Here is an 18,416-nt window from a genome sequence, read left to right on the forward strand (position 1 = left end):
AACTGTCCACCAGGGATATGTGGTACATTGCCATTGAGGTAACTGTCCTCCTGGTATATGTGGTATGATTGGCAGGGAAGCAACTGTCCACCAGGGATATGTGGTACATTGCCATTGAGGTAACTATCCTCCTGGTATATGTGGTATGATTGGCAGGGAAGCAACTGTCCACCAGGGATATGTGGTAAGATTGCCATTGAGGTAACTATCCTCCTGGTATATGTGGTATGATTGGCAGGGAAGCAACTGTCCACCAGGGATATGTGGTAAGATTGCCATTGAGGTAACTGTCCTCCTGGTATATGTGGTATGATTGGCAGGGAAGCAACTGTCCACCAGGGATATGTGGTAAGATTGCCATTGAGGTAACTGTCCTCCTGGTATATGTGGTATGATTGGCAGGGAAGCAACTGTCCACCAGGGATATGTGGTAAGATTGCCATTGAGGTAACTATCCTCCTGGTATATGTGGTATGATTGGCAGGGAAGCAACTGTCCACCAGGGATATGTGGTAAGATTGCCATTGAGGTAACTGTCCTCCTGGTATATGTGGTATGATTGGCAGGGAAGCAACTGTCCACCAGGGATATGTGGTACATTGCCATTGAGGTAACTATCCTCCTGGTATATGTGGTATGATTGGCAGGGAAGCAACTGTCCACCAGGGATATGTGGTAAGATTGCCATTGAGGTAACTATCCTCCTGGTATATGTGGTATGATTGGCAGGGAAGCAACTGTCCACCAGGGATATGTGGTAAGATTGCCATTGAGGTAACTGTCCTCCTGGTATATGTGGTATGATTGGCAGGGAAGCAACTGTCCACCAGGGATATGTGGTAAGATTGCCATTGAGGTAACTGTCCTCCTGGTATATGTGGTATGATTGGCAGGGAAGCAACTGTCCACCAGGGATATGTGGTACATTGCCATTGAGGTAACTGTCCTCCTGGTATATGTGGTATGATTGGCAGGGAAGCAACTGTCCACCAGGGATATGTGGTACATTGCCATTGAGGTAACTATCCTCCTGGTATATGTGGTATGATTGGCAGGGAAGCAACTGTCCACCAGGGATATGTGGTACATTGCCATTGAGGTAACTGTCCTCCTGGTATATGTGGTATGATTGGCAGGGAAGCAACTGTCCACCAGGGATATGTGGTACATTGACATTGAGGTAACTGTCTTCCTGGTATATGTGGTATGATTGGCAGGGAAGCAACTGTCCACCAGGGATATGTGGTACATTGCCATTGAGGTAACTGTCTTCCTGGTATATGTGGTATGATTGGCAGGGAAGCAACTGTCCACCAGGGATATGTGGTAAGATTGCCATTGAGGTAACTGTCCTCCTGGTATATGTGGTATGATTGGCAGGGAAGCAACTGTCCACCAGGGATATGTGGTAAGATTGCCATTGAGGCAACTTAGAAAACACACCATTAAGAGGCAGTACTCAAAGTCACAAATAACCCAAAGATTTCTTCAAAAAAAATTCGTTTCATTCTTGTTAAAAGTTTAGAAATAAATCGTATATTACAAGTTTTTTGAAAGCACAACTAGTTATGGTAATGTGTTTATACTATTCACCAAGACTAAAGAAAAGCATAATTGAATGTATAAAAAAATACCTGGAAAAAATATAGAATTTTATGGGAAAGAAGTGACAGCAACAGACATTAAACAGTTTCTCTGCTTGGGTCTTAAATATCTCCAAAAAGTTAAATGAATGGTTCAGAGGTTAGATATTACTGAATATAAAACGACCCTAATACATGACATTTTATATCTCATATGAAGTAAATAAACATCTTATATTTCACATCAATCATGTTTTTCTTTGCAAGAACAAATGAAATGCATATTATTTTATTTTCTGTACTCACAATCTGAAATAAACCAGGATGAATAAGTATTTTCTTTCACATACCATACAAAAAAAGGATTATCATAAAAAAAAAAGGTCACATATTTACATGCTATTTAATTTTACAAAGTGAGGAAGGTTTAAATTACTAATATCTGTTTCTATAGCACACTCAAATTCAGATCAAGAACGAAATTTGAATATCTAAACAAGGAAAAATGCTTTCTATTAACAAGAAATCCACAGAATATGACAGTCTTCATTTCAGTTGATGTAAATAAACTACTTAATTGCATACCAAACATCAAAGCTGTGGTTTAATTCTCAGAATTTGAAAATATTGTTAGTACCATTTACTGGGACGTCTTTTAAATACTGTAAATTCAGAAATTATTACGATGTTTTTATTATTGCGAAATTGTGACAGGGTTATAATTGCAATATTTTAAAATAGCATTTGAAATTTTTTATATTAACTAAAAATGATTTTTCTCAAAATCGCAAAAAATAAATCACATTTTTGTCTAAAATGATAAAATTCAATAATAAATGCAAGCAATAATTTCTTAATTTTCAGAACTGTAAAATTATGTTTATTTTGGAATGCTTCATTCAGTATAAATTGTTATTTTTTTTCAGTCAAACAATTGTTAAGTGCTGATGATGTGATATTTTACATTTAACTATTGGTTTATTTATGACTTATTAGTCTTATTGTTAATTGATGTGTTTTACAAGAAAATCTTTTGGTTAAATGTGTCTTTGGCTTGCTGTCTTATTGATGTGTTTTACCGGTACAAGGAGATCTGTTGGTTATATGTGTCTTTGGCTTGCTGTCTTACTGATGTGTTTTACAGGTACAAGGAGATCTGTTGGTTATATGTGTCTTTGGCTTGCTGTCTTACTGATGTGTTTTACCGGTACAAGGAGATCTGTTGGTTATATGTGTCTTTGGGTTGCTGTCTACTGATGTGTTTTACCGGTACAAGGAGATCTGTTGGTTATATGTGAATTTGCATTGCTGTCTACTGATGTGTTTTACCGGTACAAGGAGATCTGTTGGTTATATGTGAATTTGCATTGCTGTCTTATTGATGTGTTTTACCGGTACAAGGAGATCTGTTGGTTATATGTGTCTTTGGCTTGCTGTCTTACTGATGTGTTTTACCGGTACAAGGAGATCTGTTGGTTATATGTGTCTTTGGCTTGCTGTCTTACTGATGTGTTTTACCGGTACAAGGAGATCTGTTGGTTATATGTGTCTTTGGGTTGCTGTCTACTGATGTGTTTTACCGGTACAAGGAGATCTGTTGGTTATATGTGAATTTGCATTGCTGTCTACTGATGTGTTTTACCGGTACAAGGAGATCTGTTGGTTATATGTGAATTTGCATTGCTGTCTACTGATGTGTTTTACCGGTACAAGGAGATCTGTTGGTTATATGTGAATTTGCATTGCTGTCTACTGATGTGTTTTACCGGTACAAGGAGATCTGTTGGTTATATGTGAATTTGCATTGCTGTCTTATTGATGTTATTTCCATGGAGATCTCTTGGTTAAATGTGGTTTTTGGGTTGCTGTCTCAATGATTTTATTTGCAAGGATATCTTTTGGTTATTTGTGACTTAGGTTGGAGTCTCTCATTTGAGATCTTTTTAGTTAGACTTTGGGTTGCTGTCTTATTGCTGTACATGTTTTCCCAAGGAAACCCTTTGGTCATTTGTGTCTTTGCTGTCTTATTGATGTAAAACTGAGAATGGAAATGGGGAATGTATCAAAGAGACAACAACCCGACCATAGAAAAAACAACAGCAGAAGGTCACCAACAGGTCTTCAATGTAACGAGAAATTCCCGCACCCGGAGGCGTTTATCCAAGGAGATTTTTTTTATATCTGTGACTTTTGGCACCAGTCTCTCATTAGTGTCTTTTCCAAGGAAATCTGTTAGTAAAATATGACTTTGGGCTGCTGTCTCATTGATGTGTTTTCCAAGGAGATCTTTTGTCATAAATTGAATAAGGCTTTATGCACAAGTCATGTCTTCTTTGACTATTAACGACATTAAAATACTAAATCCCTGGGATGTGTTTTAGTTGATTTTAGTCTCTGATGCATGGTTTTTTATTATTAATTGGTTTTGACTTTTAACTAGCTGTCAGTAACTGCGAGTACTCTCAAATCGTATTTTCTTGTTAATTTGACCTGTTGATACTGTTTATAATGCTTTCTTGTTATTTTTTGGGAAAAGACGGCTTCAAGCCGTCTTAATCCCAATGGGATTGGACATTGTATCATTCCCTCACGTCATTCATTCTGTGCAACTTTTTAGGAAACCCCCTCAACATTTCACACTCATTTGCTTATAACTAGATTAACAAATTAACAGACTGTCTTTAAACTGATTTCATTTCTAATGCTTGCAAAATTGTAGTATTTCGAGCTCTCACTATTGTTATTTACGTTTATTTTACAATCCGGAAAATCAGTAAATAATTAAAAATATCTCATGTGACGTCAAGTTGGGAATTCCACACTTCGCATTGTGTTATGACACTCGTAACTCGCGATGCAATACACAATTGCAATATGAAAAGCCGAGTAGTTCCGATTGTATGTTATGACATAGAGGGCGTTGCATTCTTATTCGTCACAACTCGGTCGATCTTTCCGTAGAGGCGGAGTCACCCGAAGTTTGCCGATTGATAATCGTGTTGACGAATCACATGTTTGAACATGTCGCTTCTCAAAATAGTCCATGAACAATGTAATTTTCTCTCGTCAGATCAACTCGAATTTCATTTTTTTTCTTCTCATTTTAGTAATCTTGATACTTTCATAGAATAAGAATGTTTTTATTCTTGATTATCGAGTTATTTAAATTCGAAAAAAAGTAATACGGCTATACCCACGCGGTGCGTATGTATACAGATAACCCAGCTGCTGCAACCTGCAAGACTAAACTGCCGAGAAAGAAAGAAAAACAAGATATATCGTAAGTATATTGTTTAAGAAATATCTCAAGGTTAGACTTGTGTCAATTTAGTAGATTAAACTTCATATTAGTTCATTTCAGGGAGAAATATATACGAGGTGGCCTTGCAAAATCTTTATCAGTAAATTGACCCCGTCCGCCATTTTGTAAATATTGAACAGCTGTACTTCATCGTTGTTTTGCCACTTAATTTTTACTTGCAATGTTTCTAAATTATTAATATTCCAAATCTTTTACAAATCACTAGTTTTATTGTGAAGTTCTAATAACTATATAACTATCAGCCTTTGGAAGTGTCCAAACACCCGCTTACGTAAATATTCTATCTACGCATGCGCAAACAGGTACTTTTTAGTATGATTTTTTAGGTCAAAATTATAAATGATTATTTCCTCTCATCCAGTTGATTATATATAAAAAAAAATCTCTGAATCTTTACTTATCATTTTTATAAATATTTTAGTATTGTGATAGTTGAATTTCTAAATAAGTCCCAGCAATCGGAACAACTCGGCCTTTCTGGTTGCACGAAGAAATACCTCCCAGCTGATATTTTACATCTACGCATGCGCACAAGCTTTGTTGGGGTCTCGTAAAAGCAGACACATAAATTATAATTTGTCTCTCATTATTTAAGAATATATTGTTTTTCTTTTGTATGTTGAAACAGTCTCATAAAAGAAGACATTTGAAAGATACTTTATTGCCTGTCAGTTTCATTGAAGAATATTTTGGTTTTGTTTCTTATTTTCTCTTGATTGGAAAAAATGTGTTAATTAACTGTTGGATTCAGTTTTCCTTTTTGCAATTATGAACTTTTTTGATATGTTTGAATATGTACTGCTTTGTTCAGATTAAGATTATTACGTCCATTTAATTCATGTCCAGCAATTCAGTCTGTGATAGGAAATTAATTACACTATAAACTTTCATTAAATGGTTTGACATTTTTATAATCAAGGTATAAATCAAGTTCAGTTTCCTTTTTGTATGAATTTTGACATGGTTGATTAACGTGTAGGTCCTATCTGGAATGAAACTATGTTGTTATTATAATTTCAATTTGTCTTCACAAGTGTCTATTTGTTTCTTAGATATTATATATGTTGGATCAGGCATGAATGACATGTGTTGTACGTGTATCTAGAATAATATATAATCAAGGTGAATACTTATAACATTGAACTTGGAATGAATACTAGTGATAATACAAGAACTCAACACTTCTAGAAATAAGTCTTAGGAATCAATTTCATTATTTTGATAATTCTAACAATAATCAGGCATGAATGACGTGTGTTGTACATGTATCTAGAATAATATATAATCAAGGTGAATACTTATAACATTGAACTTGGAATGAATACTAGTGATAATACAAGAACTCAACACTTCTAGAAATAAATCTTAGGAATCAATTTTATTATTTTGATAATTCTAACAATAATCAGGCATGAATGACATGTGTTGTACATGTATCTAGAATAATATATAATACAAGAACTCAACACTTCTAGAAATAAATCTTAGAAATCAGTTTTAATATTTTGATAATTCTTACAATAATCATTCAAAGTTGGCAAATAATAATTCTAGAATAATTTGATCAAGTAGAATGCTTAGACAAGAATTTTGATTGATTATTTGATAAAAATTGAATTAATCTTAGAAAACAATTTCAATTTTACAATTCTTAATAATACAATGTGCATTCGTTTTGCTTTTCGAAAAGGTTACAGGCATTAAAAGGCATATTGAAGTGCATTTATATGAAAATGTTGTTCTTATATGGCAATTACCATCAAGGTGATCAGGTTTTTGGGAATGAATCACGGGGAAGACAATGTATGGCTAATTGTGTAGTGTTCTCGGCATTGTCTGAAACAAAACCTCTACACTTGTGGACACAAGAAAAATTGAAAATAATAATGCACATAGGAGATGAAATGTACAAATATGTTCGTCAACATTGTGGTGTAACACATGATTTTTTGTTGTATAACGATATTCCTAAACACTTCAGTTTCTTGGGACTAAAATATGCATTGATGAAAGAAGTATCGTATGGAGGTACATTGACAAAAACAATTTTTTATGAAAATAATTTTTCTATGGCTCTGGAATTTGCTTTCAACCTTATCCTAAGTTCTAGTAATTCCAAATATAGTGCAATACTTATTTTCTGTGACTCAGCAATATCAGTTAGAAAAAGAAATAATGAATATTACTTGTTTGACCCACACAGTCGTTGCAGAAATGGTCTTCCAATACCAGACGGAGCTTGCCATATTTCAAAATTTGAAAACTTATCTGCACTGTGCAGCTTTATACGTGATCTTGCCTGCTCTTTGAGTAGCCAAAATTTAGAACAGATTGTATACGAAATGATTAGAGTTGAGGTCAAAACCCCTTTGAATGCACGTGGTAAAAACTTTTGTATTTTCAGTTTTAATGTTCTTGCCCGAAACCAAGTCAGATTATCTGAAAAAGAATGTTCAAATGAACAACAAACAGTTCAAGTTACCTGTCATTCAGATGTACTAGATAAAAAAAGAAAACGCATAACAAGCTCTCATTCTATTCCACAAAAGCGAAGCAAGCTTGATGAGGAAGCTTTGACGCACGATATTGTTAAAAAATTCAGTTTGTCAGTACTAGAGGGTCCTTTGTATGTTTGTAGCTCCTGTAGTCAAACATGGTTTAAAGAAGGTGTAGTACGCATGAGTACTGTCAAAAGTAGCTTCAAATTACTTGAAAAGTGTAAATCTGGTATAAAATCAGTAAACAATATTGAATGGGTATGTCTCACATGTAAACGACACTTAATGTCTGGAAAAATTCCCGAATGTTCTGTCGGTAACAATATGAAATTTCCTCCCATACCAAATGAACTGCTTGGCTTGACAAACTTAGAGCAAAGACTTATATCTCCAAGAATCCCATTTATGTCAATACGTCAACAACCAAGGGGAGGTCAGCTATGCATGAAAGGTAACGTTGTTAATGTACCTGCAGATATTAACAAAACTGTTAGGGTATTACCACGCACTTTAGATAATGATGAAACAGTGTTTGTAAAATTGAAACGTAAGATATCATTCAAACATAGTGTTGCTCAAGAAATGATCAGACCTAATAGGGTGATTGATGCAGTTAAGTTGCTAACTAGTAAGAACTTGTTTAAATCTGAAGGTATACATATTGATTCAAACTGGTCTTTAGAAAGTCGTTCTAATGAAACATGTGAAATGCCTCCATCTGAGGCAGAAACTGACATACATAATTTGTCAAATGATGATTGTGATAGTTGGGATGAAGAACAGAATCATGAAAATCAACCAAGTGGCAATTTAGACACTATGCTCAATCCGATAGGATTTAGGCAACATAAACAAGTTTTGAATATTGCACCTGGTGAAGGAAATACTCCCCTTGGCATATTCCAAGATTTCAACAGTGAATTCTTAGCCTTTCCATCAATATACTGTGGTGAAACTCGAATGCCAAATAATTTGAGGCATGTGCCTTTACATTACAGTACAATAAGTAAGTGGGAGCTGCGTAATGTAGATAGAAGAGTTGCTATGTCCATCCCAAATATTTTCTTCAAAATGAAAAAGCTACAGATTAAATATATACAAGACCGAATTCAATTAGCCATCAGAAAATGCAAATTGCAGGGAAAGAAAATAACTGTTAATGATGTACTAGCTCCTGGAGCTGTTGATAATTTAATTAAACATAATGAAGGCTATCAAATCCTAAGACAAATAAGAGGTTCAACTGCTTACTGGGAAGTTGCTAAAAAGGATTTATTTGGTATGATAAGACAACTTGGGATTCCACATTTCTTTGTTTCACTCTCAGCAGCAGAAACTAAATGGAAGAATTTGTTGATAACCCTGGGAAAGTTAGTAAACAATAAAGAATATTCAACATCAGATGTTGATGAAATGTCCTGGCAAGATAAGTGCCATCTAATTAATTCAGATCCGGTAACTTGTGTTAGGTATTTTGATTATAGAGTACAAAAATTCCTACACAGTGTAATGATGAGTCCTTTAGAACCAATCGGGAAAATACAGGATTATTTTTACCGGGTTGAATTTCAGCAAAGGGGCTCACCTCATATTCATATGGTAGTTTGGGTTGTTGATGGACCTGAGTTAGGGAAAGCAACATCTGAAGAAATAACATCATTTGTAGACAAGCATGTTACTTGTGTAAAAGATGAGACAATGACTGAATTAATCAATTATCAAACCCATCGACATGCACGTACATGTAGAAAGAAAGGTCATTCTGTTTGTCGATTCAATTTTCCAATTCCTCCTATGAGCAAAACCACTCTTTTGCAACCTATAGATTCAGAAGCTGACGTTAAATTCATATCCACATGTAAAAAGAATTGTAATAAAATATTAGATAAACTTGATGAAATGAAATATGGCAGTGAAATATCTTTCGAAGAATTTTTGAATGAGTTGAAATTGACTAATGAGGAATATTGTAATGCAGTAAGGTCTTCTTTGAAAAGAGCTAAATTATTTCTGAAAAGGAACCCTTCAGAAATAAGAATAAATTCCTACAATTCAATTATGTTGAAATGCTGGCAAGCCAATATAGATGTTCAGTTTGTACTTGATCCATATTCTTGTGCTTCATACATAGTCTCATACATCAGTAAAGGTCAAAGAGGGATGTCCAATTTAATGTACAGGGCTTCCCAAGAAGCTAAAGAAAACAATATGGACTTGAAACACCAAATGCGTCATATTTCAAATCAATTCTTAACACATGTTGAAGTTAGTGCCCAGGAAGCAGCTTATTTTGTTTTACAATTGCCCATGCGAAGATCATCCCGTAGTTTTTTATTTCTTAACACTTGTCCTCCAAGCGAGCGTATAACTCTGTTGAAATCTGTTGCTAAACTTGAAGAAATGTCTAGTACCTCAACAAATGTGGAAGCAGACAATGTTGTTAAAAGATACCAGCGACGACCAAAGCAACTGCTAAAGTTATGCCTGGCAGATTTTGCCTCCTGGTATGATGTATCCTATCCTAAAAAGAACAATCCATGTAAATCTGATAAACTGAATGCATTATCAGAATTACCAGAGGTAGATGACAATGACTGTTTGGAAGATGACCCCCAACATGAAAATGTAGAAGATCCACAGGAGGAGGAACCTTCAACCTTGCTAGATTCGTATGATCACATGCAAAGTTGCCCCGACAAGGAGATCTGTATGTCAGATGGTGGAATACTGAAAAAACGCAAGACTCAAAGAATACTAAAGTATGTTAGATTCAATAAAGATCATAGCACTGAGAACTATTACCGTGAATTGATAATGTTATTCCATCCATGGGTAAATGAAGAGAGAGACATCCCTGATTCGTACAGTTTACTTAAACAAATGTATACCCAGAATTCAGTATGTATTGAAAAACAGAAAAAACTATACGAGAGAAACCGAGGCTTAATTGAGCAGGTTGAAAGTTATAATGGAGATCAGAATAATTTTGATGACAATATGAATACAGAGTTTATGCCTGAAAATTTGCATGCAGAAGAAAATGATAGATCTGAAGGTTTAACTTTATCAGAAAAATATGGCTGTTTCGATCCTGGGAGACCTGAACAATATGATGTTGGCCTGGATATAGGTATAACAAGAAAACAAATAGGTGATGAGGACTGTTTGATGAAAATGCCCGAAAATGACTATAGGGAATTAGTAAGGAATTTAAACGATGAACAAAAAGGGTACTTCTATCATGTTTTGCATTGGTTTAAAACCAAAGATGAGCCTGTGTACAACTTTTTGTCAGGTGGTGCAGGTGTTGGAAAATCAGTTTTGATTAGAGCAATATATCAGGGCCTTTTAAGAATTTTGAATATGGCTCCAGGTTCTAATCCAGATGATGTTAAAGTACTTCTATGTGCTCCAACTGGCAAAGCTGCTCATAACATTGGTGGTAATACCATCCATTCAACCTTTTGTATACCTGTCAGCAGAGGGTTCTCATACAAACCTTTAGCTATGGAACAGCTTAATACCTACAGATTAAAATATAAAAATCTGAAAGTGGTTATAATTGATGAAATATCTATGGTAGGTTGTAAGATGTTCAATTTCATTAATGGTAGGCTTCAGGAAATAATGGGAAACAATCGACAGTTCGGTGGAGTTAGTATAATTGCTGTTGGTGACTTGTATCAGTTGAAACCAGTGATGGACAGTTGGATATTTCACAACACTGCAACAGAATATGGAAATTTGGCAGCAAATTTATGGCAAGATAACTTTAGTTTGTATGAATTGAAAACGATAATGCGTCAAAAGGGAGATCTTGAGTTTGCTGAATTACTTAACAGGTTAAGAGAAGGTCACCATACACATTCAGATATAGATACTCTAAAATCAAGATTAGTTGAAACAGAAACTGGTAGTTTATCTTCTATGCCACATCTTTTTACTACTTGTGCAGAAGTTGACACATTCAATGAATATGTTTTCTCACAAACTAGTTCAAAAAGTGACACAATTGAATGTATAGATTCAGTGACAGGTGACTTATCAGAAACATTACATGATGATGCTCTGAAGAGAGTACCAAATGATCCTAGTAAAACAATGGGTTTGTACAAAAACTTGAAAATTGCTGAAGGCCTGCAGATTGAAATTAATTTGAATATAAATATTGAAGATGGTTTAACCAATGGAGCTGCAGGAAAGGTTATGTTATTGGACTATAGAATTGTAAATTCAAGTAGATGTAGTATTATATGGGTGTTGTTTAATGACATAGGCATAGGAAAAGAACAGAGACGTCAGTTTCAATACTTGAAAAATGACCAAATTGACAAAACATGGACACCAATATTTGAAGTAACAAGGAAATTCCTTATAAACAACAATCAGTCATATCAAATACTCCGTCGTCAGTTTCCTATACGCTTGGCAGCTGCCAAAACCATTCATAAATCACAAGGATCAACTGTAAACAATTTAGTTGCCCATTTGGGAAGGAGGAAAAATGATCACATGCACTATGTAGCATTTAGCCGTGTTCGAAGTCTTGAAGGATTGCATATACTGCATCTCTCAGAAGATAAGATTTCTGTTAGCATTGATGTAACAGTTGAAATGGACAGAATGCGTTCAACAACCAAGGTGTTAAACTCTGTAATTGAACTTCCAGATCCACAGACTTGGTTAAATATACTTTGCCACAATGTACGATCTTTGCACTTACATATCAAAGATGTAAAAGAGGAGAGTTACTTGAGTTCCTGTGACTTAATTGGCATAACTGAATCTCGGTTGAAACCAGAAGAGGCTGATTCTTGTGTTGCTATAACAGGTTTTGCCACACTATACAGACATGATTCTGTTAGTAACTCCTTGATTAGACCCCACCATGGCAGTGTTGTCTATTCAAAGCATCAATTATCAAGTACTTATAAAGGAAGACCTGGAGGCATTGAAATCACATCTGCTGTAATTGTTAAACAAAATACAAGGGTGCGAGTAATATTCTTGTACTGTCCTCCAAAAGTTTCAACTCTGAACAACTTCAGTATTATGATGCAGTCTGTTTCTTCCTTAATTGAAGAGAAAACAATCCTAATGGGAGACTTCAATGTTGACATTCAAAATAACTGCTCCCTGATAAATTTAATGAAAACCTATGGATTTAATCAGCTCATTGAAGAAGTCACTACAGATTACAATACTGCATTGGATTTAATCTTTGTGAACTTCATTGATAACAATGCTAAGTCAGGTGTTTTGGAATGTTATTATTCAGATCATAAACCAATTTTCATATGTTTACCGATGTAATAATGTGTTCCCAAATGTGGTGTTCGTTTTATTTCATTGAATTCAAAGTTGAGAAAAACACATGCTCGCTGATGCTGTACATGATATCATTATAATGTACTCAAATTTTTGAAATCATCAAGCAATTTAAAACTCTGTTATTTCTAAGTTGTTCAATCTAATTTTTTATATTATCTACTATTCTCGAGTTGATAGGAATATTTTTCATCTAATGATCACTCAAAAAGTTTATAAATAGTTGTTATATCCTATACAATCTCATCTCCAGTTCCCAATCAAATCAGAACTTTATACATGTACTTCTGTTGTCTTAAATAATACAAATCCAATTATTTAATTGACACAAAACCATAACTTATTGCAACCTAGCTATAGTTCATTAGTAATTAATTAAGTTCCCATAATATAACAAAATTCTTTGCACTAAATCAATTATTACAAAACTAAAACCTATCTGATTTGTTCCTAAAAACATCACCAAATAAACATTGCTGACAATAATAATTAATTTGTAATTATTGATCCGGTGTGCATTACTCCTTGTGAAATTGCTTGATAGCTACTGATGAAAAGATTGTTTATGAAAAAGACTAAAAGATAATGAAACACACAACGATGCAACTTTAAATAAAAAAAAATATATATAATTTCTAAGTGGTATTATAAGTATAACATAATACTAGATCCAATATACAAAATTTTCTTGGTATAACTGGCCAAATTTGGCCAGTTCTGAATCTGTTCCTGCCTGATTTGAATAAGGCAGTATATTTTGGTAAGTTAACATTATATATCCCTATATGTAGTCAAGGGTGTATGAAAAGTAGTTGATGAATATAAGACATCATTCATGCATTTACTTATTGCTATATATTCAAAATTGACTTATTTTCTTATGTTTAACTATCAGGCCAAATAAAAATATATGTGTGGTTCCAGAAACCCTACCATCCCTACTTTTTTGGCTTAAAGATTGCTAACCCTAAAGATTTTATTGTCATTTTTCATTTAGCACTGTTAAAATCAGAATGTTTCTCCCATAGACTCAATGTAAAATAAAACCATAAAATAAAAAAAATCCCTACCTACCTACCATAATTAATTTTCAGATGTAACTGGATCCACACATACTTTCTTATTTGGCCTCATGTTACTTGATAATTATCTTATTGCATATAATAATAGTCCATTGTTTTTGCTAACAAATAAATTTTTCTTTTCCAGAAAATGTTCACAATTGCCAAACTGAAGGAACAATCCTCAAATTCTCCATATAGAGTTCCGATAAAAGTCCAGACTGTGCATGTAGGAGCCACCAACACTTATATAAGAGATGGGCAAACGAAATCGAACACCACAATAGGCTTTGCTGACCAGACTGGTGCTATCAAAGGCCAGTGTTTTGATATGGCCAAGTTGAACACCATAAAACCAAATTCAACACTCATGATCAGGAATTTCATCTATAGAGATCAGATGATCATCATCACTTCAGCAACCAAGGTATCTGTCACAGGTGGAGTTGGAGATGTAGCAGAGGAATACAAAACTCTGGCTGTTGAATTGGCTAAACCACCTGCACCTCCAGCAGTGATGCCTATTGAATTAGCAAAAAAGACCACTCCAGATCAATTTGTCTCTATAAAAGGCAAAGTTATGAGAGTAAGTATGTCTTGTAACATATGATAATATTTTTGTTAATACATGTAACATAGAAAACAAAAAAGCATATATCTATAGAAAATTGAACCTGAGAATACCTCAGTGTACAGCTACTCTTACACAAAGAAAGAGACAAATGTCAGACTTGCATTAGTTGGATAAAAAAATAAGCATACAACATCAGCACTCCCATATACATGTATATATATAAGAAATCCAATTTATATAAACTATTAGTTATACTATAAAGTGATAATCGGTAAACTTCCAAGTCAAAACACAGGATTCAATGAACTGCCATATTTTTTAAATCACATAAAAAGAGAGAACAAATAAGAAGATAATACAATATATCTGCATAAAAATTGTAAAATAGTGCAAAGAAGACTTACATTTTTGTAGTTTATAATATATATAGGTGCATTGGTTTAAGAATTGGTAAAACATTATTCGCAAGTCACTTGTTTCATATGACATAGATGCTTATGACTCCATTATTGAATGGAAAACACATCTAAAGTCATCTTTATATATGCTTAATCAAAATAATACATATGAAATGAAAAAGTAACCATGTAGAATTATTAATAAATCTGATTGTCATTTTACAAACATAATGAAATCAATGATCAATTTATTTAGGTTGATGCCATAGTAGAGAGAGTAACTCAGAGGACGCAGGAGACTATCAAACTTCGGCAGATATATGTGAAAGACTCCACAGCTGAAGTAAAGATCAGTTTATGGAGACAATTGGCTGAAAACACAATAGAAGTGGGGAAAACCGTCAAAGTGACATTTCTTAAACTAAATTTGCACAAAGGAGAAATCAGTCTTCAGACAATACCACAAAGCACTCTTGAGGTAAATGTTCAATAATTTAAATGCAATCAAAACTTAAACAAGAATGTCTGTACAGTACCTGTATGCACCTCTTGCATGTATCTTTGGACCATATACGTATATCACAAAAAAAAACTTAGTCCAATATTATTGCAAGATAAAATATGCATTGTTTATATATTTTAAAAAATTAAAAGGACTGATATTGCATAATCAAAACAACAATCTTAACATATCAAATAGATGATAAATCAATAATTCAACCAAACTCAAATACCATTATAGAGATGCGTTCAAATATCGGTTAAGGAGTAACTGGACTTCATACCATATTATTTGCTAATAACTAAAGTTCCAAAAAGTTAAAATAACATACTGGGATGTATGATGAAAAATACTATAATTCAGATATATTTCCTTTCTTTGAACAATTGATTAACATGCACAGTATAGGTCGCACAAAGATTCTAGTAATAAAGATTTTGAAATTAATATTGATGTGCTGTATTACCTGAAACACATGTTTACATGCGTCCCTTTTCCAAGTCATAATATATACATACACACCAATACGTTTGAAATTACGACATATCTTATGTTGACTTCATCTGTAGAAACATGTGAAATTAAAAGTCTAATAAAATATCTTGCCAAGCAAAAGATGCATAAGATATAAAATGAATATCTAATTTGAATTGTTTATTTTGTAGTTTGTATCAGAACAGCATAATGTGACAGTAGATGGTTTTTACAAAGAGGAGGATACCTTCTTTCTGGTCTGCAAGCATGAAGGAGATATTTTCTCAGACTATAAATGCCCTCTTGCAGCTCTACAAGATATAGTTGCAGAAGATGAAGAAATAGAAGCTGTTATTGAAGGGATGATTCCTTTTACTGCAAACATCGTTGTATCAGCAAACAATACAGTATCATCTGTATCCATTGACATGTAACTTGAATGAAAATAACAACAGATTTTAAATGACTTTAAATTTTTAGACACACTTGAAATTCCAAACAAGATGAATTTTATTGCCAAATTACTGTATTAAAATGTTGCTATACTTTAAAATCAACATTAACCACTACTTATTTTCAATTATCATATGTATCACAAATCTCTATAAAGACAAATTTATCATTATAAGTAAAGAAAGTACCTTTTGAAAATTTGCTTTTTTACATTATAGAAATTTTTAACTCATCACAATTTGTTGCTTTAATATTTCTTCTCAATCAAATTATTTTTTTATGTCAATTTGAGTGCATATGAAGTTTATAAATAATAAGTGCACATAATCTTCAGATTGTTGGTTAATTGTTCTCTGATGTAAATTATATGAATTGTTGTATAGTTTGTTGAAAGTAGATGTTAATAATTTAGTGCCAATTGTTAAGTTTTGATATATAATCTATATATCCATGTGTTGCCAAATATATATGTTATAAAGATATGATGTGCATTCATAATGTTCAAAAAGATATCGTTATGTATGTAGATATGAAAATGCTACCTCAAATCATAAGCCTGAATTTTCACATGAATTGTTTACATTCATACTCTGGAAGTTAAGTTATATATATACATGTCAATTCTACTCACGTATTCAAAATTTATTGATATGATATTTCAAAATGCAAATCATCATTATCACCATGATATAATTTCATATCAATTTGAATGGAACACTCCATGACATTTGTGTCATTTACAAAAGTAAACAAAAAGTTTACAACAAGTTATTGATGTACATAATGTGATAGGTTATGCAATGTATATATTTAAGTATCATTCAGTGAATCGGAAATGGATGCATCATCTTAAAAATAATGGTTCATGCCTATGAAAGGCATTCTCTTGACTTCCTAGTATTTGAAAAACATACAAAAGTAATGCAAACATTTAACACTATTTGATAAATTTTATCTCATACAAGGTATCCATTTAAGTATGATGATATTTATAATAAATACAATAAAGCAATTAGTATGCAAAGCTCCCGTCCATGTTATATGTTCTCGATATATTAATATTTTTTACCATGTTTAGTAGTGAATCTTTCATTTTTTCATGTGATCTCTTTTTATTATATTATTTATTATGACTTTTATTATACAGTGTGAAGTTTTGTAAATGGTGCATGATAACTTGTTGAGTTGTTTAACCAATCATAACTTGTTAAAAAGATGAGTGATTAATACCCTAATCCTAACTTATAAACCATTTACTTTACATATAATAGTTATGGTGCTACAAGTTTAACAACATTCCATCCAATTCATGTGATCTTTTGATACATTATTTTTAATGTATTGTTGTATTTATTTTTTGATACATTATTTTTAATGTATTGTTGTATTTTTTGAAATTTTATTAGTGATACAATATAACTTGTTGATGTTGAAATGTATATAATGATGGTGCAATAGTAAATATTATAGTATTAAGGTGCTTTTTCACGAAAATGTATATTTATTGGTGCAATCCTCTAAACTCGTGTCTCAACTGAACTTAAAATAATGCAATGGAGCAAAAAAAAACTATAACTATCTATTTATTATCAGTGTATCTCTTAGTCTACAATAAATGATTCAAAGTTAACTACTGATCATATACTCAGTGCTAAATTGATAGACAAGAAATGTTTTTAATAGATTCTTATAAAGTTCTTATGTTAATAGCTTCAACCCAGAATATTTATACTCTGTCGACAAAGTATAACAACGCCCAACACAACTTTCTAGTGATATTACAATCAAAAATAAAAACCTACAACCATTAATATCAGAAGGCTAAGTAAAAAAAAAAAAATTCAACTTCTCTCCAGCATTCATATTTATAGCAAATCTCTTGACAAAACATGATAGACATATTGTGAAGTATTCATTATTTTATTGCAAAGTCTTCAATCAAAAGATAAAGAAACCAGCTGCAATAGCTGATGGAAAATATGAAATATTATTTAAAAATGTTCTGTCTTTGATGACTCTGTAAATGAATTATATGGTTTCTATACCAAATCATATACACTTACTTGATGTTTAAACAAATTGTTAGAGGCAAATAAAACACCTATGCATGTATTGTAAATGAAACTGTACAGTAATAACTTTGATACATGAAATCCTGAATAATATTCACATTTGAGTTCTTACAAATCTTGTATTTGATACTGATTGGTTTATTTTGATACA

At 32.9% G+C, this 18,416-nt stretch overlaps 2 protein-coding genes across 2 annotated transcripts; both read left to right on the forward strand.

Moving 5' to 3' along the window:
* The first annotated feature begins 4,710 nt into the window (after positions 1–4,710).
* LOC134705981 (uncharacterized) lies at positions 4,711–17,489 on the forward strand. Its single transcript, XM_063564696.1, has 4 exons — positions 4,711–4,863; positions 13,941–14,378; positions 15,021–15,242; positions 15,932–17,489. The coding sequence occupies exons 2-4, from the start codon at positions 13,944–13,946 to the stop codon at positions 16,172–16,174; spliced, it is 900 nt and encodes a 299-aa protein (XP_063420766.1). The 5' UTR covers positions 4,711–4,863; positions 13,941–13,943; the 3' UTR covers positions 16,175–17,489.
* LOC134705970 (uncharacterized) lies at positions 6,639–12,716 on the forward strand. Its single transcript, XM_063564686.1, has 2 exons — positions 6,639–8,409; positions 8,575–12,716. The coding sequence occupies exons 1-2, from the start codon at positions 6,639–6,641 to the stop codon at positions 12,714–12,716; spliced, it is 5,913 nt and encodes a 1,970-aa protein (XP_063420756.1).
* Positions 17,490–18,416: the final 927 nt, after the last annotated feature.

This window comes from Mytilus trossulus, chromosome 1 (genome assembly GCF_036588685.1).
Source record: "Mytilus trossulus isolate FHL-02 chromosome 1, PNRI_Mtr1.1.1.hap1, whole genome shotgun sequence".
Lineage (NCBI taxonomy): Eukaryota > Metazoa > Mollusca > Bivalvia > Mytilida > Mytilidae > Mytilus > Mytilus trossulus.